Source organism: Manis javanica, chromosome 12, assembly GCF_040802235.1.
Source record: "Manis javanica isolate MJ-LG chromosome 12, MJ_LKY, whole genome shotgun sequence".
Classification (NCBI taxonomy): Eukaryota; Metazoa; Chordata; class Mammalia; order Pholidota; family Manidae; genus Manis; species Manis javanica.
In genome coordinates this window covers 55,233,858-55,260,959 of record NC_133167.1, presented here as the reverse complement: position 1 = coordinate 55,260,959, position 27,102 = coordinate 55,233,858, and the positions used below count along the sequence as shown (strand labels likewise).

Below are 27,102 nucleotides of genomic sequence, written 5' to 3'. Positions count from 1 at the left end.
CACGAAACAAGTCTCCATAAATATAAGAAGATTGAAATAATATCAAGCATCTTTTCTTACCACAATGGTATGAAATTGGATGTCAATTACAAGAAAAAACTGGAAAAAAGAAACCCCATGGAGACTAAACAGCATGCCACTAAATAACCAATGGGTCAACAAAGAAATCAAAGAGGAAATCAAAAAAATACTTGGAAAGTGTTGAAAATAGAAACACAACAGTTCAAAATCTTTGGAATCTAGCAAAAGCAGTTCTAGGAGGGATGTTCATACAAGCCTGTATCAAGAAACAAGAAAAATCTCAAATAAACAATCTAACCCTATACCTGAAGGAACTAGAAAAAAGAACAAAGCCCAAAGTTAGTAGAAAGAGGGAAATAATAAGATCAGAACAGAAATAAATTAAATTAAAGCAAAAAAATATAAAAGTTCCATAAAACTAAGACATGGTTGTTTGAACAGATAAAAAAAAATGATAAACCTTTGGCTAGACTCATCAAGAAAAAAAAAGAGGACTCAAATAAATTCAGAAATGAATGAGAAGCCGACTCCCATATAAACTAATAATTATAAGAGATTACTATGAAAAATTATATGCCAATATATTGGACAAATTAGAAGAAATGGACAAATTCCTAGAAACATGCAATCTTCTAAGACTGAATCAGGAAGAAATAGAAAATCTGAATAGACCAATTACTAGTAATGAAATTGAATCAGTAATTAAAAGCCTCCCAGCAAACAAAAGTCCAGAACCAGATGACTTCATGGAAGAATTCTACCAAACATTTAAACGAAGAGTTAATACCCATCCTTCTCAAACTATTCCACAAATTGAAGATGAAGGAAAGCTTCCAAATTCATTCTATGAGGCTAATATTGCCTTGATATTAAAACCAGATGAAGACACTACAAAAAAAGCAAACTACAAACTAATATTCCTATTGAACACAGATGCAAAACTCAACAAAATAATAGCAAACCAGATTAAAAAATACCTTGAAAGGATCATTCACCACAACTAAGTGTAATTTTTTCCAAGGATGGTTCAATATCTGCAAATCAATCAATATGATATACCACATTATCAAAAGAAGGATAAAAACCACATGATTCTCTCAATAGATTCTGAAAAAACATTTGACAAAATTCAACATCCATTCATTATAAAGACACTCAAAAAAGTGGGTATAGATAGAGGGGACATATCTCAGCATAATAAAGGCCATATATGATAAACCCAAGGTTAACATCATACTCAGTGGCAAAAAGCTAAAAGCTGTTCCTCTAATATCAGGAACAAGATAAGGATGCCCACACTCATCCCTTTTATGCAACCTAGTAGTAGAAGTCCTAATCTAGGTAGCAGGCAAAAAAAAATAAATAAATAAATAAAGGAAATAAAAGTATCCAAATTGGTAAGGAAGAATTAAAATTGTCACTATTTACAGATGACAATGATACTATATATATAAAATCCTAAAGACTCTACCAAAAGAACTATTAGAATTTATAAATAAATTCAGTAAAGTCACAGAATATATAATCAATATACAGAAACCTGTTGTGTTTCTATATACAAATAACAAAATAGCAGAAAGAGAAATTAAAAGAATAATTCCATTTACAATTGCATCAAAAAGACTAAAATCCCTAGCAATAAATCTAACCAAAGAAGTAAAAGACCTATATTTTCAAAACTATGAAAGAAATTGAAGAGATCACAAATAAATGGAAAGCTATGGATGCTCTTGGATAGGAAGAATTACTATTGTTAAAAAGTCTATATTACCTAAAACAATCTATAGATTCAATGCAATCCTTACCAAAATACCAATGGTATATTTCACAGAGCAAATAATCCTATAATGTGTATGGAACCACAAAAGGCCCTGAATAGCCAAAGTAATTTTGGGAAAGAAGAACAAAGTAGGGGATGTTGTAACTCCTGATTTCAAACTATTCTACAAAGTTACAGTAATCAAAAAAGTATGGTGCTGGCACAAAAATATAGACCAAGGAACAGAATAGAGACTCCAGAGATAAACTCATGCTTATATGGTCAATTAATACATGACAAAGAAGGTAAGAATATATAACGGAGAAAAGACAGTCTCTTCAATAAATGGTGTTGAGAAAACAGGAAGCTATACAAAAGAATGAAATAGGATCACTGTCTTACAACATACACAAAAAATAAACTCAAATGTTTATGATTAAAGACATGAAACCATACAACTACTAGAAAAAAACTTGGGTGGTACACACTTGACATTGGCATTAATAATTTTTTCTGCCTATGTTTCTACAGGCAAGCAAAAATAAACAAGTGGGACTACATCAAACTAAAAAGCTTCTGCAGAGCAAAGGAAACCATCAACAAAATGAAAAGGCAACCTACTGTGTGGGAGAATATATTTGCAAATGCTATATCTAAGTAGGAGCTGATACCCAAAATATATAAAGAACTCATACAACTCAACACCAAAAAAACAAATAATTCAATTTAAAAATGGCAGAGCATCTGAACACACATTTTTCCAAGGAAGATACACAGATGGCCAACAGACAAATGAAAAGATGCTCAACATCCCTAATCATCAAAGAAATACAAATCAAAACCACAATGAGCTATCACCACACACAGTCAGAGTGATCAACAAGACAAGAAATAACACATATTGGTGAGGATGGGGAGAAAAGCGAACCTTCATACACTGTGAAATGTAAATTAGTGCAGCCACTATGGATAATAGTATGGAGGTTTCTCAAAAAATTGAAAATAGAAATACAATATCACTCACTTCTGGGAATTTACCTAAAGCAAACAGAATCACTAATTTAAAAAGATATATGCACTCCCATGTTTATCACAGCATTATTTACATTATCCAAGATATGGAAGCAACCTAAGCATCCATTAGTAGATGAATGGGTAATTTAACAACAGAAAATTTCTCAGCAATGAAAAAAAAGAATGAAATGTTGTCATTTTCAACAATGGACCTAACGGTATTATGCTAAGTGAAATAAGTCAGAGAAAGACAAATATCATATGATTTCACTTATATGTGGAATCTAAAAAACAAATGAACAAAGTAGAAAAAGACTCATAAACATAGAGAACAGATATGGTTGCCTAGTGGAGGGGAGTGTGGAAATGGGTGCAATAGGGCAAGGAGGCAAAACAATTTGAATGTCTGATATTCCAATCTGGGTGATGATTACATGAGGGTATACACGTGGAAAAATTCATTGAGCTGTACACTGATTTATGAGTGCTATTGTATGTATCTCAATAAAAACAAAAACAAAAAGTTGAAACAATGACCCTGGATTTTGCCTTTTCTCTCCTCAATATAATTTTGACTGTTAGAGCCAACATCTATCTTTAAGTGTAAATTTTCAATAGGATCCAGTATAGGGAGTCACTGGACTTTGTAGAGGGTTCTCACTGGAGCTTTGCAGATTAAGTGAGTGTTTTGTGCCTACTGCATAGCTAGAATCTGATTCTGACTGGCTAATGTCCATAACAAAGAATAATAATCAGATAACAAATAGATCCTTCTCTTTTTGCATTCCACATCAACTCCACTCCCACATCCCTACAAAAAAAAAAAAAAAAAAAAAGGGAGAGAGGGAGAAAGAAAAACAAGCAAGGTCTATCTTTGTTTATCTCTGAAAGCATTTTAGAAAATATTTATCAAGTGTGATTATGTCGTAGGGGCTAAGAATATAATGATGAACAGGGCTGTCACGGAAATTGCTGATGAGGATTTCAAATTCTTGCCCGAGGAGACAGATTGCTCAAACGTGCACTTTCTCGGCTATGTATCAAGAGACAGGACCTCGGCAGCTCAGGTGTTGGCAGAGCCCACAGCAGGAACATCGAACTGGGCTTGAAGGATTAGAGGCTTCCTGGGGGAAGCTGTGTCTCAAATGGAACTGAACGGGTAAGCAGGAGTGAAGCCACATGAAAATAGTGTAGAATGTAAGAAGAGATTTCCAGGAAGAAGGGAGTGGAAAAAATAATGAGCATGATAGGGCAGAAACCTGAAGTTAAATGTCACTGTGTTGGGGGCACAAGGAGGGTGGGAACAGAGGCTGGGAAGGGGAGGCCAGGAACTACAGGGTCTTGTGTGCTCTCTGAAGGAATCTGAACTTGGGTGAAGTGAATACAAGGTTCTTACAATAATCTATTTTAAGCATGTGTTTGGTTATAAATAATGCTAGCCTTACTGAATGAAACAGCTACATATTCCTGTCTTTTTTCCCAAATATTTTAGCTATAGAATACGTAGAGATTCAAATGTAAGGATGCCTACAGTAAATATCTCCTGGAATTGAGTGTAAAAAAGACTACCATGAATCTTAATACATCCTTTTATTAGAAAATCAGAACTGGAAAACTAGATGATTTTGCCTTATACGAAAAAGTTCAAAACACATTTTGTGTTATATTGCTTCAAGGTGTCAAGCACATATTCTTTTTAATCTTCCCTGTCATTTTCACTTTCTTGTTGAAAAGTATTTTGATATTAATAACTGTCCAGAATTTTCCCTAGAAGTAAATGGGTATAAATCACATATATCTTAAAATAGAAACCTCACTTGAATTTTCTAGGTTTTTCATTTTTAGTTAATAATTTTAGGAAGTTCATCTTTTAGTAAAGATAATTCTTTGATCAAGACAGAATGTTTAGCAAAAAGGAGAATCCTACTTAAGTCTTTACAATTGAAATATAACCAGAAGGATAATGGATAGCTAATTATTCTTCATTGCTGTAGGAATTACTAGATAGTCAATTGATAGCCCAGAAGAATAGGTAGGTAGGTAAACAGGCAGATGGATGGATGGATAGATAGATGACACACAGATCGAACGATTTCTTAAATATCAGTATAATGCTTTTTCTCAATATTTGAGCTCTATCTGAGCTTAAAATCTGTATATACATCACATACATCAGGAGCTTTATATTCCTTATTTGATCATACACCATGGATATATCTCACCCAGATCCCCAAAGGATTAACATTAAGTAGCATTAGCATGTAACAGGTAAAATAAACCAGCAATTTCTATGCCCTAACAATCCAAACCACAAATTTAACCAAGCTGACAAAATAGAAAGGGAGATCCTGCTAAATTAACAAGAAGGAGACAGAGTGGAACAGTAATTTGTTATTTAGTCTTTGTGCCCTCCTTGAACATGAATGGGTTTTACCCTTTAGTATCAACATGGGAATAGCAGTTAGGCAAGATATGCTGAATACTTGAAACTGGACAAAGATGATAAGAGAATTATGAGACTATGAATTTTCCTAGGACACTTCTAGTATATGAGCTTCTAATAGGTTTCTGTCAAAATGTGGAAGAAAATTAAATTCAATCATTTAGTAAAATTGAATATGCAGCACAAGAAAAAATATGCCAACTTCTTACTGAACCACATTTCATACTGTTAGATAACATTTAGTAACTTTTTAATAATAACTTGAATATATTACATTTAAAACCTTTTATTATTTGTAGACAGTCTTACTATAACACAATTAATTCCTTCCCTTCACCAAAAATCTATAGTGAATTATTCTTTCAACTAAAAATTTTACCCTAGTATGACCAGATTACGATTAAAATCTAAAAACACATGCCTTTTATTCATGTTTACTTTTGAAAGGAACTGAAAAGATGGTCATCTTTTCTTAATAATATATTTCAGAAAGGCATAGAACAGTCATCAAAATTACAGTGATAATTAAAAGGATAGACAATTCATCTTAGGTTATTTTATTACACACTTCCCCCCCCCAGACCATACTAGTTGTGTCCTCCCGAGTTTAATTTCAAGTCTTTGGAAAGGGTGTAGTATTCAGAAATTAGAAAGAAATTTAAACTCCAATTCATAAAACCTCATTTTCCCATATGGGAATAGCTGGTAAGCACATACTAACACTACTCTTTTAATTTAATATTCTAAAGAAACAGCATCTGAAAGAGAAATAGTGGGCAGGAGGCAGTGTGATAATTAAATAAACACTACAGCTAAGCCTTCATAGAGTGCTTTCTGTTTTCCAGGTCATTACAAGACATGAAATGAAAATGCTCAGCTACCCAAGAAGTAGATGAAGAACCCGTTTTCCAAATGGGAAACTGAGATACTGAGATGCCCTACTACAAGCTGCAAAAAAGGTCAGCAGCAGAATCAAGATGAGAATCAGGAGCAACCGACTGTAGTTGTATATACATGGCTTCCCAAAGCACTCCAGTGGCATGACAGGAATGATGTTGGTCCATCCCTGCAGCCTGTGTCCCATCTTGCTCTTATAGCATGCACAGCTGATGGAAGCTTGAAACTCCATGTAACGTTGCCAGCACATCTGTTCTTCAAAGTCAAACCCGTGAGACCAGTATGAGGAATGATTATTGACAGTGGCATCCTCAGACTTAGGAATGTAGGCTATGTTGAAACTACATAGAATGTATTTCAATTAATGAGCTCAAGACATGAAACACAAAATGAAAGCACAGCTTATGCAATAAATGAAAGTGATAGCTTAAAAATTCTTACTGTTATACTACAAAGAGACGTCTATGAGTACAATTAAAAATAAGAGATCAACAAATTGGATTTAAAATTTAACTCACATCTCTATGATGATGTGAGCCTTTGATCTGCATGCTCTTAAATTAGGAGGGAATAAGCATAGCATAATTTTACTGTGTTTTATATTAACACATCTCTTTCTAGATACAAAAATGCATCCTTATCCATTGCTAATAATTTACCAAACTCCTCAAATACATTAAAACATTTAAAAAAAACTTGATTTTTTCACCAAGCAGTGGTATAAGCCAAATAAGCAATATGCCCAGAACAGAGGTACACTTGGTGTGGGATGTTTTGTGGGAGATGCATGAAAATACACAGCTGTATTGCTGTCCTTCAGGCTTGTCAGAATGATGTCCGTGGATGCCAACCCCACAGTTACTGTGTGAGTAGCCAATACATTAGGGACACACTAACATAGATGACACACAGCGTTATCCAGTTTATTCTTGTGATTGGTGGCCTGTGGTTACCTGTCACGTGGAGGATGACATTGGAAGAGAGAATGCCACTAGAGTTTTGGGCCTGAGCCACATAGAGGCCTGCATCTGCCTCACATGCCTTCGGAATGAACACCAAATGTCTTGCCTCCTTGTGTAAAACCTGTAAGTGGCCATCTGCAGACAATTTCTGGCCTTTCTTGAACCTGAAGCAGAGAGTCAGTTTTTAAAGTCAGGATCACTGTACATGCACATCATTTCCAAATTCTAATAACCATCACAAGTAGACCCATTACCACTGTAATATTCTCTAGCAGTAGCTGCAGGAACTTCACAGTTACCACAGACTCCAGTGGGGCTATTTATCCTTTGTGCAGAGGTTGACAACTGGTGACCAGAGAGGGGCTTGATTGGCTCAGACCATGTCTTTTAAAAGTTGAATTTTTTGACAACATTTAACAATGAGAATATTGCATATGCAAATTCATATAGCCAACTTCTATTAAAAACCAGACCATCTGGTCACGCTGGGCTGCCATTTGCTCTTGGGAACAGTTACCTAGAGTGTAAAATGGTGCCCTGCTGTTTGGCTTGTGTCATTCTTTCAGCCGCTGTGGAACAGCAGCTTGTGACTTCTGGGAACCTACACTGGAGCAAGACTCATCTGCCCCATCCCATTCATTCCACAAGATCCACACCAATGTGCTGTTTTAGAGGAAAGTACTCATACAGCATTTCCTTGTAAAATGAGTTCATTTAATTTTTGTAAATTAATTTCATAAGAAGAAAGTGATTTATATTATAAAAAGCACTTAGGCAATTGGATTATTACTGTTAATGACATGTTTCTAAAAGTTTCCTATGAACATGAGTACTTAGCTGCATCTTTTTATAAAGCAAATAATTCATTTATTGTGTATATGCTAGATTCTTGTTATTTATTTACACCTACGTTCTTCTACACAAGAAGTGGTAACAAACCTGAATCATGTTCTGTTCCCATTGCTTAAGTGATAATTTTGCATTTTTCTGAGTGTCTTAAGAATGTATGAATCCCTGATAGCTTTCCAATCTTAACTAAGAAAATTGTAAATCTGTGGCAAGATATTTTTTCACAATATTGCAATAGTTCTTCAACAATACATACTAACCAAGTTATTTATTATGGGAACAAGAACAAGAAACACTTCAGAGAATATTTTTCTTTGGGGTGAACTGATATTTAATAATGAATAATTATCTTTTAAATGCATTAATATGAAATTCTTAATCCATAAAAAACATGCAATTGTAAAAACAGCAAAATAAAACAAAAAGCATGAATGTCTGCTCTGTGGCACAAGTGCAGTTTCTTTTCATAACCTGAGAAACTAATGTTTTCTCATAAATTCTTTAAATAACCAATTCACACTTCAAGTTCATCAATGGGCACACAATAATTAAGACAACTTAATGTCTATTGAAACATTTTGATAAATTGATGCTGTTTACTTATCTTAGTTTCTAAGTATAAACTCATTCTCACATATTTATAACTTTGTCCTCAAATGAATCTACTTAAGGCTAAAACACTTCTAAATGTCTAACTCAGGTACTGAGAAAGTTAGAGTTGCTTTTACAATAGTGATTCAAAACCTGTGCTCTGCAGTTTACTTTTATTAAAACAAATAGGCTAAAAAATACTGATGTCTCCAGAGTGAGGTCATACTGTTCACAGCCTTTCAAAAACGGGTTTATTAACTGTCACTGGGAGCAACAGTGAAAGAAATATTTTTATTCCATCTCTCATATTGAAGAACTTTATAAAAAGAAATCTTAGTGAAACAAATATCACAAAAGTGGCATTTTGGGTGACTTTTGGGAAGAGGAAAAGGATGAAATAGGTAAATGGAAGAAAAGGGGAAAACCCAGATTGTTATATTTTTAATGGAATCTGGGGTGTTAAATCAAGAAAATTCCAGGCTTATAAAGATAGAAATGATAGAAAAGAATTTCAAACCCGGTCTTTATAAATGTGGAATGTTAAATGGGTAAAAAAACAAAAACATAACAAGCAAAGCTAGTCACCGCACTTTTGGTTAAATTATTGTTTTATGCTGTTATTTTTTTTCCTTGAGGTATTAGCCATGCTGCCATTTAATGAGAGTTGGGGGTTTGGTGTGAGGTGGAATCATGCAGAGTTGCAGTATTGTAGAGCATTAGTCAGCTATCCCTAAACCTTTAAGTTAGAGCACACAGAATGATTTATTCAGTAATTCAATTTGTTTCTGTTTATGGTTTGTCATGATAGGCTACCCACCAGGTCAGTGTAGGCTCTGGGAATCCTGTTACTTCAACTTCCAGAGTCACTGGAGAACCTTCCATGACAGTCACATTGGACAGGAGCCTGGAGAAACTGGGGGCCTGGCCAGCTAGGCTGATCATACTGTTCTTTGCTGATGTGCTTTTAATCTCTTCTCTGGGAGCCGTTTGCCTCTGATAGGCCCCACCAGGACCTGATTGAAACCCGAAGCCTGAGAATGCATCCTGAGAAACATGCATCCTATCTGGAGTTTTAGTGACGTTATTATCAGCATGCATTGTCTCCCATGTTTCTAGCAAACTTTCCTGAGCCTGAGGGTGCTGCTGTAAAGCTCTCTCATGCACTTCACTCGGCATGCTCTCTGGATGTTTAGCATTAATTTTGCAGAAGGCTGTACTCTCTTCCAGAGATCCTTGGGAGGTTAATGGGAGCTCAGCTTTGAATTGGGGGTAAGGCCTTTCAAAATGACTTGAAAATGTTTCTGTCTTATAATCACAAGCATCAGCAAAAGCAGCCGGTGGTGGAAGGCCAGGCTCCTGGGCCTCCCTTGGATGGCTGGCCCCTGTATGCATTGGGCAGCTGCTTGTGTGAAGTCTTAGAGTGGGGCTGGCACGCTGGTCCACCTCCATGTCAGACAGTGCGAGGGGGGAGTCGGGGCTTCCAGGGAGTGGAGGCAAAGAGACATCATCAGGTGAGACACACTCATACTCTTCCCCTGAAGGCATGTCTGAGGGCAGGCGCAGACCTCGGATACCACCCTGCTTGCCAGAGGACAGGTCCTGTGGAAGCTGACCCTCTTCTGTTCCATTGATGGCCAAGATATCTGCCACCTGTGCCTGCTCCTTCAGAACAGAAAAGCTTCATGTTAGTCACTGAGTTTTCTTTCTCCAGATCTCAAATTCAAGTTCAGAGAAAACTTAAGAAAGCCTATAGTGAGTTAAAGCCTGGCACAAGCATTACAGAATTTGAACCATTTGTCTATTTAACCAGGAGAGAGTCCCATCGCATGACTAAGGAATTGGTAAACTGACCTCCAGAGAGTGAAATCTGATAGCCCTAGTGGAAGAGGAGAAAGCCCTAGCATTCATCTCTAATGAAGGGGTGAGACTCAGTCAGTGTCTTTCAAGTCACTATCTGAGCAGTCTTCTTCCACCAGCAAACTCTGCTTTGGTGTATTTGTCTACACTCCCTGTAAACAAATAGTTCCTAATCATTGGAGCTCTCTTGTTAGGTGAGCCTTGTACCCTCCTAGATACCCCCTCTCCCCTCTCAGGAAAGTCATTCTTTTATTATTATCATTATTGTGGTAAACATATATAACATAAAATTTACCATTTTAGCCATTTTTAAGTGTACAGTTCAGTGGCATTCAGTACATTCACACTGTTGTGTAACCATCACTGTCATCCATCTTTAGAACTTTTCATTTTTCCAAACACAAACTCTGTCCCCATTAAACACAAACTCTCCATTCTCTGCTCTCCCCAGCCCCTTCTACTTTCTGTTTCTATGGATTTGACAATTCTAGGTGCCTCATATAAAGCCATTCTTAGGGACTGGTTTTATTTTCTTAAAGCCCCTTATATTTATTCTTACATTGAAATATATCTTTTGGACATCGATTATATACTAGTTACTATGCTAGGCATTGCAGAGTTAAGATGGTGAATAGAAGTAAATATAGTTCCTGCCCTAGTGGAGATGACAGCCCAGTGGGGAGGGTAGACATCAACGAACTAATCACATGCTATGGCATGTCACAAGAGAAGACAGTAAGATATAACAGAGGGATACCTACCACTTAGCTTTCTGGGCCATGTGGAGTGTAGGTCATGCCAGCTGACCATAGTAGCAATACTTGGCTTCCTGCTTATGCTGTTCTATCTAGTATTTGTCCCCATGAATCCATGTCCATCACTGGTTTAAGAAGAGGCTCAATATCCTTTCTGGTATAGACTCAAAAGAACATTGAAGCTGAAAGGTTTCTCATCTTTCTTAACTAGCTTGTTTTATATCTACTTTCTTTACCTTTCCTCAGCACTTTGGGTGTACTTTTATTTAATTAATAATTGCTGGTTTTTGTCTTGGTACTTCTTGCACTTAAGAAACTTAGGCCTTACCTTGACTTTGAGTTCCTCATTTTAGCCATAGTTCTGCTCCCAACAAGAGTGATTATAAGTGATTTTTGAGAAATAAATATGTTTTCAGGTTGAAGATTAAAAGTAAAAACAAAACAATGCTCCCTCTACTATCCCACAGGTATGGGTTATCTTCAGAGAAAATATAAATCCAGCTTAGAGAAAGTAGCCTCCTTCAGTTCAATTAGTAGAAGTTTTAAATCTTGTTGTAAAAGCCAGGAGTTCTTGTAAGTCTCTCCCATTTAAAAACAAAATAAAAATTACTAAATAAGCACATATCCAGTAGGGAATGACTGTCCTTCTGTTGGTTTTCCTACCGCATCTTAGTTCTGCCTCTCTCTCCATGTCTTCCTAAAAATAGAATGTTTATTTTCCTTTTCATAGGGACTCTGATCCAACCTCCTGTTCAGTCTAAGACATTCTTGCAGCCTATATTTGAACAGTTTTCCTGGAGGGGTGTTTTCTTTGAAAAGAATGTTACACTTTACTTGTGTTACGAATGTTTTCTTATATTTAACAGAGATGTGCCTTTACTCAGTATTGACAAGTGGACCTGAATTGGCCTCCTGGAGCAACATTGAAGATGTTCAGTTGTTCTCTTTAATAGCCCTTAGACTATTTGGAGAATCAGTCCCACAATTTCTCAGCCTCTTTATATTAAAAGCCTTGAAGTCATCTTCTGCTTTGACTCCCAAAACTGTCATCATCCTGGGCACCTTCTGGGAGGTCCATCTCTGACCGGACCTTTATTGATGTCAGGGTCATCCAGGAGCTGGCAACTCCTTCATGACCTCTTTGGGTAACCTATGCCTCTCCAGAGAAGAATACTATTTAAAAATTGTCTGGAAATTTGCAGCAAGTTTAGGAGGGAAACTTTAGTAAGAGTCCAGGCTAGTCTCCCCGTTCCTCACTCTCTCTCCGGGGGGAACTGACGACCCTAGTTGCAGGGTTGAAAGAAGAGACTGAGCCTGCTCAGCTCCGTCTCTTTGAGGCTGCCTTTTTGGATCCGCATTCCACTACATGGGTGCATTCACATTATTCCTAGGCATCAACAACCCCTGTACAGGAAGCCTGCGGTTGTCTAGCTGTGAACCCAAGAGCCTGTGCAGGCGGGTCTATCTAATTCACAGATGAAGTTTGGGAAACCCACTACATGAGTCTGAGCCATGTCCTCCAATCCAGCTTCTATTCATTACTGATTCCTGACTCCTGTGTCTCACTTGCAGATGGTAACAAACTCAAGAAGGGGGTCCATATTATTTTAATTTCCTACAAAGTAGAAAAATAGTTTCCACAGAAAATAACAGATAACTTCTATTGATAATAAGAGTTTTCGCAAATCTTTTTCTAGAAACATTTCAACTTATTAATGTTCTCCCCTAAATAGGTTAAATTCCAAGATTTATTTACTTTCTACTTGGGAAGTAGTGGAATAATTATTTACTTGATCTTTATGATGTGTTTTTATTGAAGTGATTGTATTAGTTCTTTTTTTTAAATAAGAACCTCATGGCACTACTAATTAGTATTAATCAACTAAAATTTCTATCTCTGTTCATTAACACCATTGATAAAAATGTTGAACACTGCAAAGTTTAGGATAAAGTCATTTTTACTACTAGTAGGAAAAAAAATGTGTGTGTGTGTGTGTTTTTCCAGAAAGGGGAAGATAAATCTATGTATCTCAGCACAGACATATTTGCATCAATCTGATGAGTTCTAACAAAATGGCTAGGAAGTTCTGATCCAATTCACCAAAACATCTCATGCTGTTTGTTTCTCTTATTCTCTGATCTTTTGTGTATTTTTTACCATCAAAGATCTCACCTACTCTCATATCTCAAACTGATTAACTTTTAATTAACCTTAAGTCTATAGCCTTAGACCTTATTTGTGTCAGGGTTTCAGAACTTTCATTTCCACTGACATAATCACTTGGATTTACAGTCAAGGCCTTGTAGGCAAACAAAGTGAGTGTCTGGAAGAGAGAATATGATGATATTCTTTGCCCATCAGACTGTGTGTAGCACCAGTCCTCAAAGTACATAGATAGGGGAACCATCTATATGGTGAATTTTAGAGAACACCAGAAGACTCTACCTTCCAAAATATCTCTACAACAGAGAGTCTTATCTTGGGATAAATTAGATTTAATAAAAATAAATAGGAGATGGAGAAAGATATTGAACAGAGGGATTGTCCTATGAGCACCACTTCTGGGGAAGGTTTTTAGAAGCAGTTTTGCATAGCCAAGGTGGGACTTGGTACTCTGAGTGCTTGAGGCAGACAAGGTAGAAAAGAGCCATCTCCTTCCCAGTTTTTTCTACAGCAAGCATCTGAAGAGCATCTTCCCCCATCTATCTAGTGATCAGGATTAGTGGAGGAGGGCCCAGAAACTGTCCTCACCCAGTTTGATAAGAGCACTCCAGTGGATTGTTCGGTATAAAAGTACTTCCAGGCGGTTGGTTTATCAATTGTCATGTAAAGAGATGAGTGGAAGAAGTGGGAATGTTTACCATGGAATCTACACTACATTATAAAACAGCTTATTATTATGCAGTAGTTCCTAGGAGCTCCCCTTTGGTCTTGTGGAAAAAGTGACCTGGATGAAGTCCAGGAGAACTGGGCTGCCTGCCCAGTTCTGACACTGCTTTCTGTGATTTTTAGAGGGTGAAATATTTAATGTCTTTGGTCTCAGTTTCCTCAACTGTTAAATGAGATTTGATTAAATGATTGTTAAATCCCTTCTAGCACTAGAATTCTATAACTCTACCCGCTGGCATTTAAAGCCTTTATCCTCTACAGAACAGTTCTGTGACTTTAGGCAAGTCTCTTAATAGTCTGTGCTTTTGGTTTAACCTTAGGAGTCTTCAGATATTATTGTGGATTTAGCTCCAGTGCGTACCTTGGGGGTAAAACGGTATCACTAATCTGTTAGTATGCAATGGGCTTTGCATTTACTGAATTGCATAATTCCACCTGCTGCGTTTTGGGCTCAGAAACATGAGAAGTACTTTACTATCCTGTAATGAATATATTCTTGTAATAGTTTGGTGGAATTGTTATTTCTGACTCAATTTTCTGAGAAAGATCACCATTTAAGGGTGTCAGAATTGAACACAGTAACTCCTGGACAAGCATTTACATTTTTTTATCTGCTTGCATGGTGTTTGCAGGGATCATTACATTTGACCTGTAATATAAATGATAAAAACAACAAGAAGGTAAACATGAGCTGTTTAAACATGAAGATTACTGTCACCCTTTCATTTTGGTCTGTGTAATACTAACTGCACCAGAATGTATGCATAAAATGTCAGCAAGAGTTCTTGACAGCTGGAATTGTGGACCTTCACTTTTATCCTAAATAAGTGATCTATAATGTCTTTGAATTTATATTAAAATAAAATTGTTTTCTCAATGAAAGAAATCATGCTTTTTTATTTAAATGAATCTGTTCCTTTAGTTTTTCTTCTTGGAAAAATATAGAAAAGCAATAAAAGTCATTTTTACTAAGAATAAATGAGTATTTTGGCTTTGGTAGCAATAACTTTCATTTCTAACCTTAGCAAATGTGTGTTGTTGATGATGCAGAAAAATGTGCAGAATTTAAAAAGTATGATGTTGAATTTAGTATCTCTTAGAAACTTAGTTAAGAAAATGTGATGCATTTAATGCTCTTATTATTTCAATTAGTCTGTCTTATTTATTTATGTATATTTATTTTTTATTAAAAATTTTTTTTAATGGAAGTATGGTTGATAAGAGAGTGATTCTACTCCCCAGGGGATATTTGGCAGTTTCTATAAACATTTTTTTCACTGTCCCAACTGGGTGTGTGGGGCAGGGGTGCTATTGGCGTCTGGTCTGCGGAGGCCAGGGCTGCTGCTCAGTGCCCAGCAATGCACAGGACAGTGCTCACAGCAAATATTTCTCTGGGCCAAACAGTCCATAGCGCTAGGCTTGAGAAACTCTCATTTAGACCTAAGTAACCAAAGACGATTTGATACAAGAGCAAGGTCCAGCAAGATGGTCAAGGTTTGGCAGCCTTCCTCTGCCTCGGAGAGGAGTCAGGGCAATGCCTCAAGGCCGTCCCACAAAACAATCAGCTTGCTTAGTGGTACTTGATGCTGGGTGGTTGAATAATTGCATCTACCTTGATGTAGACTTAATCTGTGGAAAAGGACCTATAAGGAAGCTAAGAACTGTATTTACTCTAAGAAAAGATAAATCTTTCTCCAGGAGATAGCTGAAACAAGTTGGGGGACTTTTTCAAAACTCTTATGTCACAAGAAGTGTATTTTATTAATTTGGGGGCAGTTGAGAATAATGTTGACCCTCTTTATTCCTTCAGTCCCTTGGGAGAGAGAGAAACATTGGGTGCAAACTTGGCAAAGCAAAAAGTCAAGAGCTAATAATAGTCCAGCAGCTATAAAAAGAGAATGAGCAACTTATACCAAATCACACAATGATGTGATTTTAAATAGAGCTTTTAAAATCGTGATATATTTGCTTTTTGTGAGTATCTGCAGTTTCTGCCACCTGCTTAATTTATCTTTAGTGCATAGGTTTTAAAGTAATTTAAACATTTCTCTAAATACTTCAGTATTTACATTTCAGTTGGATTCCACATTTTAGTACTGTGGCTGGAAATACCGTCTTAGAGGATTCCACAGGAAAAAGGTACAAACTTATTTCACATATTAAGGTTTTCCAATGGGTATGGTAAAACAACAAAATCTTAGCATGGTGGTATGATAAAGAGGGAGAAGTAAAATTTGAAGTTGGGATTGAATAAAAAAGGACAGTGGAAAAAGCAGCTAGAGATAGGAGTAATAGTGGGGGCTGTGGTGACAGTGTAGTGTTTGAATGACTGTCCCAAGGCCACTGTGAGAGGCTCTGATCCCAGCATTCAGTAGGAGGGGCTCGAAGGGAAACCGCTGAGGTGAGAGAAGGAGAGCTAAGGGGTAACAAGGAAGGAAGGGATGAGGACGCTCCAATTTATGTTGAAGGCTTTGATCTGGATAGATAAGAAAGCTACAATTCATTTTTTTTTAACAACGCCCAGTGACTCTAAGCGCAAAACAAAGAAAAGAAGATCTAAAATTACATAGTTTTCTTTACCTTATTTCTTTCTTCATGGAATATTTTCTGCTTATTTCTCACTGGTTCTTTCAGTAGGTCAATACAATCATCATGGAAGTCTTCCAAATTCACATTCATCTTTAAAACATCCCCCTGCTGTACAAAATGATGGTGAATAAAAGCCTGAGCCAGGGAAGTTGGAGGAACAGTGCCACACAACAGCCACTTGGAAGAAAACATACCACACTTGCAAACTTTCAGGAAATGTATTCTGCAAGAAACTGATGTACCCCATGATGTGATTTATAAAATTTTCCCTTCAAACTCATAGTGCCCTCCTACCTCACTCCTTTGTTAAAAATTGGGTGTTCAGAGGCCCAGTAAGAAAAAGTCATTGTTAAAAGAGGATGCACCTGCAGGAGCATTCTCTGCAGAAAAAAATCATGGTGCACGGCAGTTCAAACCACTAGGGAGGTCTGGGGTAGCAGCAGTGAGGCAGAAATGACTAAAGATTTTGGTGGAGAACAGAGGAAATCCAGAGGATTCATACAAGGAAGATGTTTGCGAGAGTCATGAAAAGGGCAGGGAAATACAGCTGGGTGTGGCGAAGAGAAAAAGCAAGGGTGCTCTGTGTGGGTGATGACATTTTGCTCCTATGGTTCATGGGGCTCCAGTCTCATCATGGAAGTAGAGGGGTTTGTAAATGCTGTCAGCCAGTAAGAGGGCTCAGAAGACTTTGTGAGGGGGAAAGGAGCCACATGTGCATAAGCTGATAGAACCGGGTTTGCAGGATGAGTGTACTGCACCAGGGGACTCTGTTCTCCCTGGAATGTGGTCATCAGGGAGCCTTTAAAAAACAGGCATGCTCTTCAAAGTGCACATGCTCACTGATTCCAAGGATTTGGGGAGACATTTACTGGGGAAATTCAGCTTTTAGTCTCAACTCTAAAACTTGAACGAGTTTGTCTTACTGGATAAGTTACTCTGCTATGGTACATACTCAGATACCTAATTCCATAGTGGCAATTATAGAAAGAACACTAGATTTTGAATTACATCTGTGTTCAAATTCCAGACCCACCATTACTGACTGTGCAACCCCAACCAAAGCACTTTTACCCTCTTTGAACTTCACTTCTCAAACAAAGAAAACAACGTATGCCTTATCAACATCACAGGGTTATTTGGAAGTCACTGAGGTAATACATATGCAAGTCCTTTGTAAATCTCAAATTGCTGAACAGATAGAAAGGATTATTATCACTATTTCATCCTTAACAGGGATTTCTGGGCCTTGCTTTAAATAACCCCTGCAAAAAAGCATAGCATCAACCTTAAAAACATAAAAGCCAGAGGTTTATGCTCTCATACAAACATTCATGAAGTGTTAGTAAGCTTTCTTTGACCAGCTTTTGTTCAGGCTGTAACTCCTAAGGGCTGTGCTGTTGCCTATTCTCTTACCAGAGGAGTCCTTCCTCAGTTTTATATCCACCCAAATCAAACCTCTTTGAGTTACTGAATGGTTCTTCTCTGTACCAATCCTTTGAGCTTTTTCTACAAATGCCAAAATCCTTTCTGGAAAAACTGTCTTAGTCACAGTATAGTGTTAAATGTGTGGGATGCTAACTGAACAGAATCATAGGGCTTCCTGAAGTATAATCAACTGGAGGGGTTGGCATTGAAATAGTGGTTACATGTGATGCTTACAGTAGGAAAGAACACACGTGCTGTGGGGAGCAGAGAGGAGTGATACAGTAAGGAAGGAGTTTTACAGGAGGCAGTATTTGGGTTTAGCCTTGAGAGATGGCAAAATTGAGATAAGCAGAGTTAGAGATAGAAGGCCATGTATGTAAAATAAAGGTTTAGAAGGAACCCAGGAACATGGGATAGTAGATCAATGAGACAGGAACCTCCAAGGAGTGTAGTAGCATGGTGGCCTGGAAAGACAATCAGCCTCAGAACACCAGAAGGCCTTGAGTCTGAACTTTATTTGGTAAGCATTGAAAATCTTGTAGTGAAGTGTTTTGATTGTAAAAGTGACACTAGCAGGACTGTAGTTAGGAAGGGTAATCTAGCTGAAGTGTACGGTTAGAAGGCTCCTGACTGGTGCAAGAGAGAAGCAAGTGGTGGGTTGGGAGTGAGAAGGAGAGGGTGCAATCCTGACTGACCACAGCGGGTGCAGAGGGAACAGGGGATGAGGAAGTGGGCAGAGGGAATGCAAGCAGCAAGCAGGAAGAAGAGCCACAAAGGAGAAAAGCTGGGAAGAAATACAAGTTTAAGACAGTAGATTTTATTAAGTGTGTCTTCCTTTGAAGATGAACCTAAATAGGAGGATGTTGCAGACAACAGAGAGCAAAGAGTCAGAGGAGGTGGACTGCATGTTAGAAGGCAAGAGAGGAACAGACCCTACAGGGTTGGGCTGGAGGTGGGGAGAAGACTGGCATTGCTTAAATGATAACATGTGATACATATCACTCATTCATACATTACTGGTGGCGTTATAAGTATTTGTGGAAAACAATTTAACATATGTATATTAGAAACATTAATGCTTTCATACCCATTTGCCCAAATCTGCTCTGGAGAATTTAGGTGTAGGTAATAACACAGAAGAAAGAAAGGCACAGAGATGATCATTGTAGTGCTATTTGAAATGGTAAAAAAAAGTAAAAAAATCTAGATTCTCAACCAAAGGATAGATAATTTGGCTGGCCACTCATTGAAATAAAAGCTTAGCAAACTATTTGGGAGGAATGAGTAACCAAATTAATGACATGGAAATTCGCACAGAAAAAATGGTTGTGGGAAGTAAATACAATTCTGCTCTGAACAGCAAGAACCCCATTCGGTCTCCTAACAATGGCGATCACAGCCGTGATCCTGGGGGCTTCAGGGTCAACCCTCCAGTCTAACCTGAGACTAGGTTCCCCTGTTTCCTCCACTTTACAGATCAGGAAACTGAGACTCAGGAAGATTAATTTAACCAAAAACCATAAATCCAATAATTTGGAGAACTGGTATTCATAGGCTGTTGTGTTTTACATATAACCTGTGCTCTTAATTACCTTGCCCATCTCTCCATCCTAAATACCTGGTTCTTCCAGCTGGTTGTAAAACAGTACTAATGAAACCAGTTTTTGACATGAAATAGATAAAACAATACATGTATTTCTTCCAACTGGATTTTGCCTAGACATAGACATCAACACATTTTCTCCATATTTTTTAATCCATTTTTTTATTCCATGAAAGATGCTGATTATTAGTGTAATATTTCAATGAAGCTAAATGTTCAATGAATATAATACCTGGAGATTAGCTTTATTTTCTCTGGGGCCACACTTCGGAGAAAAAAAAAACTTACATTGATAATTTACAAATGAAAGCATAAGGCTACTTAATACAGACTTCACTTTGATTTTAATGGCACACATTTATCCTTTAGGATATGATCCATGAAAATGTAAATGAGACACCTTAATTGTGTTTAGTCCTCATTCCCAGCAATATTTTTCTTGGCAGTGTTGGAAAAGAAACAGAATTAATTATCAGAAACACCCAGATAATTATGTTAGAAAGCTGTGAAACAAATGTGCACATTATGTCCCTTGAGAATTTCCATTAGAACATCTTTGCACCAGAAGACACTTGATCAACACATTTTTATTTATATCACTTGAAAATACATATTCTGGGAAAAAGAAATTACCTTCAGCTTTTCTTCAAGCTCTGTGAGAGAGACACATAATTCAGTAATAGATTCAAGAACCTCTTTGTGTTTTGCCACTATTTTCTCAGCATATTTCTGCCCTTCCTCAACACCTGGGGAGGAGAAGGGATAATAAACTATGTTTTAGGCCATATCTTAGCAGGAAAAAATAAAACACCCAGGCATTAATTCATCTTCCCAGTGTCAGGCATAGGAGCTAATAAGTGCTTAATCAATATTTGCTAAACAGATAAATAAGTACATGAGAGCATCTTTTGGAAAACCAGGTGTTCTAGAAAAATGGTTTCATTTGCTGTACCATGCCATTTTCATGAAACCTAAATAATGTTGCTATGTTAATATTCTTCAAGTATCATTCTATCAGTTTTCTCCTATTTGGAGCACTCAGTGGTTCTTCATTATCTAGAAAAGTATACATTCAAGATCCTCCATAATATGGTTTCAACCTACTTCTCCCAAATGGATGTCACCCTACTTCTTACACATATTTAATCTCCAGACAAACTGAGCCAGTAACTCTTCCCCTCAAGACCTCACAGCCACAAAGTGTCCTTTCTTACACCAGCAATGTCCTCCCCCTACTCTTTATTTCTGCTGTTAAATCCCTACCTACTCTGAAGAGTACTTCTAATTTAAAACCCAGTATCTTTGTAAAAATGTTCTTAGTCTTTCCCACCTGGACTTTCTCTCTCTGTTGGGGTAATAATACAAACAGCTACCATGTAGTGAGGCTTATTCTTTGCCTGTGGCTAAGCACTTTTATACGCATTAGCTAATGTAATCCTCCTTGTGTTGATTCTATTTATTGCTTTATACACATGAGAAACCTGATGTTCAAAAGAGCCTCTTCAGGTGACCTGGACAATAACTGGAGGCATTTGAAGCCAAGATGGTCAGATTCCACATTTGAGGCAAAATTGTATTGCACATGGCTATAGATTGAATTGTGTCCATAACCACTCATCCAACTCCCAAATTTATTTCTTGAGTCCCATTCCTCAGTATCTCAAAATGGTACCTTATTTGAAGATGAGGTCTTTAGAGAGGTGATTAAGTTAAAATGAGGGCATTAGGGTGGGGCCCTAATCCAGTATGCCTGGTGCCCTTATAAGAGGGAGTGACACTAGGCAAGCATATGCACAGAGGTCTGTCCATGTGAGAAGGCAGCAAGAGGTTGGCCTGCTGTAGACCCAGGAGAGAGACGTCAGGTGAAACCAACCCTGCCAGCACCTTAATCTTGAACTTCTAGCTTCTAGAACTGTGAGGCAATGAATCTCTGTTGTTTAAAGCCACTCAGTCCGTGGGCACTTTGTTATGGGAACCCTGCCAAACTAATGGACACATTTTATACCTTTTTCAACTGTATTTGCCATACAATGACTTCTAGACCTAGACTGTGGATTCTTGAATGATGAAACTAAATCTTGTCTTTATATTGATCATAGCCCCTAGTATATAATAGGTACTCAAAAAATTTTTTTGAGACAAATTTATTTGCATTAAAATTCTGGGTCCAGTAATGTTCAGGTGGCCTGCAAGTTAACAGAATATTTCTAAAGTATGTTACTTGATGCAAATTTTAAAAAGTATACAGTTTTCATACTGAGCAGATGAAGACATATGCTATTCATTTGTTCATTCAATGACATTTATTCATCAAATATTTGCTAAGCACTTAGTATGTAGGATGAAGCAGGAAACTAACAGGCAAAATCCCCTCTTTCATGAAGCTTACACTCTTATAAGGAAAGCAGACAATAGAAAAAAATATGGTATGTCAGTTGGTGATAACGGCCGGAAGTATAAACAAAACAGGATACTGGATCATGCATAATGGGAGGGGAGTGTAACTTTTCTTGTGTGTTTGTGAGTACTTCCATGTCCTGAAATTGAATAGGCACTGAAATACAGTGAAAAAATATACTTCCCTTGCCCTCAAGGAACTTCTGGCCAGTAAAGCAGACAAATAAACAATTTTGCTATGGTGTGAAAACTATAAAAATAGAGGAAAACATATGGGATCAGAACGCCTCCAAATTTTTTTAGCACACTTGCACAGAAATTAAAGAATAAGACATCATATTAGTTATTAATTTTCAGGCTGTATTTTTATGTTTCTACCCTTTTCCTTTGGAAAACATTAATAATTCATTTTCAACAATTTAACATTATGCAGTATGCATTTTTCTACAAATTAATCCACGGAGAGCTTCATGTTATCAAGAAAATACCCAGCTGGCAGCAGCTGTGGGCAGCCAAATGAAGCATTTTGTACCACCTGTTGCTATCTTCTTTCTGTGCTGGCTTTGCCTGGTCACTGGGAATTACTCTTGGTCTCATAGGAACAATATCAGGGAACTCATGAAACTTATTCCTCAGTGCCATCAAGGACCGTCATCACCCAGAGGGCTTCTTAAACTAGGGCCTCATTTCGATAGAAAGACTTCTGAGATGATGACTGCATTATCTTTCCTGGTCATGGAGAGGAAAACAGAACCCGTGAGATGATCATTTGAATTCTCCCATTTAGTTCACCAGTGAGAGGAAAGCAAGGGAAAATTTTCCAGCTCCTTCGACATCTACCAACCATAACCCTCATAGAAATGGGAGAGCTAACAACTTCAGTTATAACTTTGTACCTGCTGAAAGTATTACGGTAGTTTTGTATGTTTTTCAGGGAATCACTCTCAGGGACATTAGATGTTTTTTGTCTACACAAACGGAGTGCTGTTCCAGTTTTATTACTTTGGAGATGATCAACAGGAATAGGGGAGACAAAGGAATAGAGAAGGAGGGTTTACACAAAGTGGCTAAAAATACACAGCTTCATCTTCCGCAGTCAGAAGTTCCTTGTTCTATTCCTGATGTTTACCTTTCAGAAGTGGGTTCTTGAGTCTTTTCTCTGAATGGGCTGGTGTAGTGCGGACCCTGAGGGCTTGCCGTGCTCCACTTTGCAGGATTAGGTTCACTATAGACTTGTTCAATGCCAAATCCCTGGGTATCTTAAAACAGAACTTACCGTATAAGCGCTGAGCAATGTCACTGATCTCCTGAATTCTTTCTTCTTGCTGAGGCACTGAGGGTGTGATAAATTTATTGAACTGCTGGTGGAGGATTTCCACAGCTTCCTTTGTCTTGCACTCCATAGAATATTTTCCAACTCTTACAATTGTGGCACTTACGTCTTCATACCAAAAATGACACTAAATTAAAATGGGACAAAACATAGATTAAAGAGACACCATCCTTTTAAAGTTCTTCATTTTGACCACAGATGTATTTCATTCAAATTTCAATTTCCTCAGACTTTAGTTAGAAATGTCTAAATCATATTAAAGAAAATGTCAAAACATGATCATATACTTTTGTATTAGGGTATTAGTCTAGGAAGTAAAAGAATGGAAATTCATTTGATTTTCCTGCCTTCTTAGATTTACCTGAAATATAATTCCTAAGGGGAATGTTGCAGACTTACAAGAATAGGCAATATAAAAAACATATAGCACTAAAAAGAATCCAAATATCAGCAAAAAGGAAAGGAAAATGTCCAAACACACAAAATCCAGCCTAACTAACTGAAATCATTAACCATGCATGGATAATATATTGCCTGGCTAGCACTCTAATAAATGAATTCTCTTTTAAGAATGAGGCTTGGTTTATGGATTCAGAAAATCTCCTCTAAAGAGCAACATTTTTTAATAGAAGATAGTCATATTTTCAAAGCACAGCAGAGAACTGAGACAGTTTCCCTTTAAAAATACTAAATAACTGTGATGCAAGGGCTATGTCTGACTAAGGCCAGAAGCACTTATGCTGAGAGAGAAATAGAAACACACGACTCTGTCAGGAGCTGGCTTTAAATAAGTGCCACTGAGCTACCACAAACCTATTTATCAGATATAGAATGATTGCCCTCAATGTGGTGTTAAAACTAAAAACTTGACTGTACCAGTAGTAAAGAGAGATGTTTTATCTTTCAGAATAATAGGCTATGAAGAACGCTCAGAACTTCAAGTGTAGTTTCTTCAACATGAAGTGTGCAAACAATAACTTTAACTTGTCGAATTTCATATAGTTTATGTATATTCTACCATATATTCTCTTGACAAGAATAAAAATAACACCTATAACAATTTTTGTACCTGTAATATCTATCACTTTTTCTCTCAAAACACTGTCAAATTTTGTAAAATAAGTTATTTTGCATATTTTAAACAGATACCCAGAAGTGAACATAATTCCATGGTAGTTAAACATCTTCAGTTGCTGAGGTTATGGAGAAATGATAAATCCTTATATGTTGCTAGTAAGAAGAAATTCGCAAACTCGTTCCAAAGAGCAATCAGCCAACACAATCAAAACCATGTAATATTCATCCCCTTTGGTCTAGCAATTCTACTTTAGGAAATAATCCTAAGGAAGTAATTATGAAAAGGAGTATGACACATCTATTAAATGACAATAATAGCTAATGCAGCATTGTTTTAAGTAGCACAGCATTTTTTTTTAAAACATTACCACATGGATACCATTACAAGAAGAAGATACCTCTTCTATTATCTCCTGTAGATGTTCAGTCAGGTCCAAATTCTTCCTGTAATCTGTCACAACTTTGTTAAACTCATCCACACGTTTCTGAAGATCCTTCATGGCTTCCAAAAGGACATTAACTTTCTTATTTGGATAATTTAAGAAAGAATCAGAAGATTTAGTCTCAATTCTGTCTATTTTCCTTTTCAAAGCCTGTGCAAAAAAGAAAAAGTTTTAAAATAACACTCAATTTTCAGGAGGCTAGTTAGTGATTATATATTGAGAGAAAAACTTGGGAAAACTCTATGACATTAAAATCATAATTATTACAAGTGTATTTTGGAAAGAATGAGATTTCTTTCAGATAGCTTATTAATGCAACATTCAGCAACCATGTAGAAAAATTATCTATATGCCAAGATCTATTCCAGATTTTGAGAATGATTTTTTAAAAAGAAAAATGATCATAAAACCAAATATTTTATTGTCTTCAGTAAGATGTTTCCTGGGAAAGGCATTCAAATAATCTAGCCAGCACATGTGATAAACAAGGTGGGTATAAGGGGCTATGGGAGCAGTGGGGCAAGCTTCTGACATGGGCAGGTACAAAGAAAGGAAGAGGGGCATACCAAAGGTGTGAACTGGTGCACGCGCATGCATGCATGCGTGTGTGTGTGCGTGTGTCTGTGTGTGTGTGTGTGTGTGTGTGTGTGTGTGTGTGTGTGTGTGTGTGTGTGTTGTGAGGAAGAATGGAAGCAGAGAGGCTGGGTAGGTTTGACAGAAACCATTCTGGAGCTGCGTCAAAACATAAATTAATTTATTCTATAATTTACACAAAGAACCCAGTTGTTATAAATATGGAAAACTACCTTTACAATGCTATAAAAAGCAGCCCAAGGGTTAGGCATCTAGAATTGAAATGCAAAATGATTTTTCAATAATTGTAGTAGTACATGCACACATGCATGCACAAACACACACACACACACACAGCATCCACACTTTATCATTACCTGTAATTTTTCAGCATATGTTTCAACTTGTTGAATTTGATATTTAAGAGCCTTCAGATTGCGAGCTTTTTCATTTTTCTTAGTGTAATTAAATTTCAAATTGTTGAATTTCTTTTTGATATCTTTGAATGACTCTTTGAGCTGCAGTTCAATAAAAAGAGGTGATTTCCTTACAATGAGAACATTAATATGCACTTGTAATAAATCCAAATATCTAAGCACTTCAAAATATTCATAATTTTCAAAATGCATTTAGAGTGATTTTCAACAGGAAACCAGTTTGCTAAGAGAACATATAATGTGCATTTAAACCTCTTCCCCAAATATAAGTAATTACAAATTGTTTTTAGTACTTTTTGAACTGTAATTTATAATTAGAATTACAGTTATAGAACATTCTTTGCCCTCCAGACAAGAAAGTTGTAATGATTATAGACTTTAACAACTCTTATTTTCTTATTTGTATTTATTTGGCATCATTTTTCCCATTCCTTCTCTTCTCCGTGTGTTAGGCTTTTTCCCAGATCCTTCCATCTCCCAGTGCTCTTACAGCTAGACTGTATTAATATTATCAAGGCTCCAAGGAGCTGTTCACATTGCAGAGGTCAGAGAAGTATTGATATTTAGCTCAGCGAGGATATTAGTGAGGTAGAAGAGGACACCCAATATGGGATTTAGTAGGAAAAGGACTTCATTTGCCCATGAGCAGTTTCCAGTATTGATTTACTTCATAGATATAGGCCATTGACTTCAGAGGTCCTTCAAAATCAGAAAATTAAGTGACAGTGTTGCCAGTGAGGGCAATGTTAACTTGTGTATAAACAGAGTATATGACTATACACTGATGACAGGCCATAGATTAGGACAGTCTTAAGAACAGACAGTTGAACTTCGCCAATGAACTGAAATTCTAAACAGTGCAGTTCCATGATACATCCCACTCTCGGTGCCCTTCCCATATTCAAGAACCATAAACATATTGACAGTCAGCTCTCTTTTCATATTATCAGCAAAGAGAATTATAAAGAGAAAACATAAACCTTCTCAGATTATAGGGAAGCATTTAATAGCAAGAATGAACAATGTCATGGTTGATAAATTTCAGCTATGATATTGAAAGTCAGAAACACATTAAAATTCTTTTCAGTGACAGCAAATAAATAATTTGGGAGGGAATAAAGGCTATGTACATGCTAGATTTTAGACTTATAATGCAGAAAAACATATATGCCCTGGAATATGTGTGC

General features: G+C 36.9%; 1 protein-coding gene across 4 annotated transcripts in view; it reads right to left on the bottom strand.

Annotated features, from left to right (window-relative positions):
• Positions 1-3,968: 3,968 nt before the first annotated feature.
• Positions 3,969-27,102, bottom strand: part of CCDC141 (coiled-coil domain containing 141) — a 176,451-nt gene continuing 153,317 nt past the window's right edge. The window contains exons 18-25 of one of the 4 annotated variants that reach the window (XM_037000311.2): positions 25,856-25,996; positions 24,861-25,055; positions 23,329-23,512; positions 20,289-20,401; positions 16,619-16,735; positions 9,354-10,198; positions 7,088-7,260; positions 3,970-6,475 (exon numbers count right to left, since the gene is read on the bottom strand). In XM_037000311.2, coding sequence (XP_036856206.1) covers positions 6,465-6,475; positions 7,088-7,260; positions 9,354-10,198; positions 16,619-16,735; positions 20,289-20,401; positions 23,329-23,512; positions 24,861-25,055; positions 25,856-25,996 — 1,779 coding nt within the window. In that variant the 3' untranslated portion in view covers positions 3,970-6,464. Of the gene's footprint in view, positions 7,261-9,353; positions 10,199-16,618; positions 16,736-20,288; positions 20,402-23,328; positions 23,513-24,860; positions 25,056-25,855; positions 25,997-27,102 lie in introns of all 4 variants that reach the window. The other 3 variants (XM_073218601.1, XM_037000310.2, XM_037000309.2) reach the window with 3 other exon arrangements.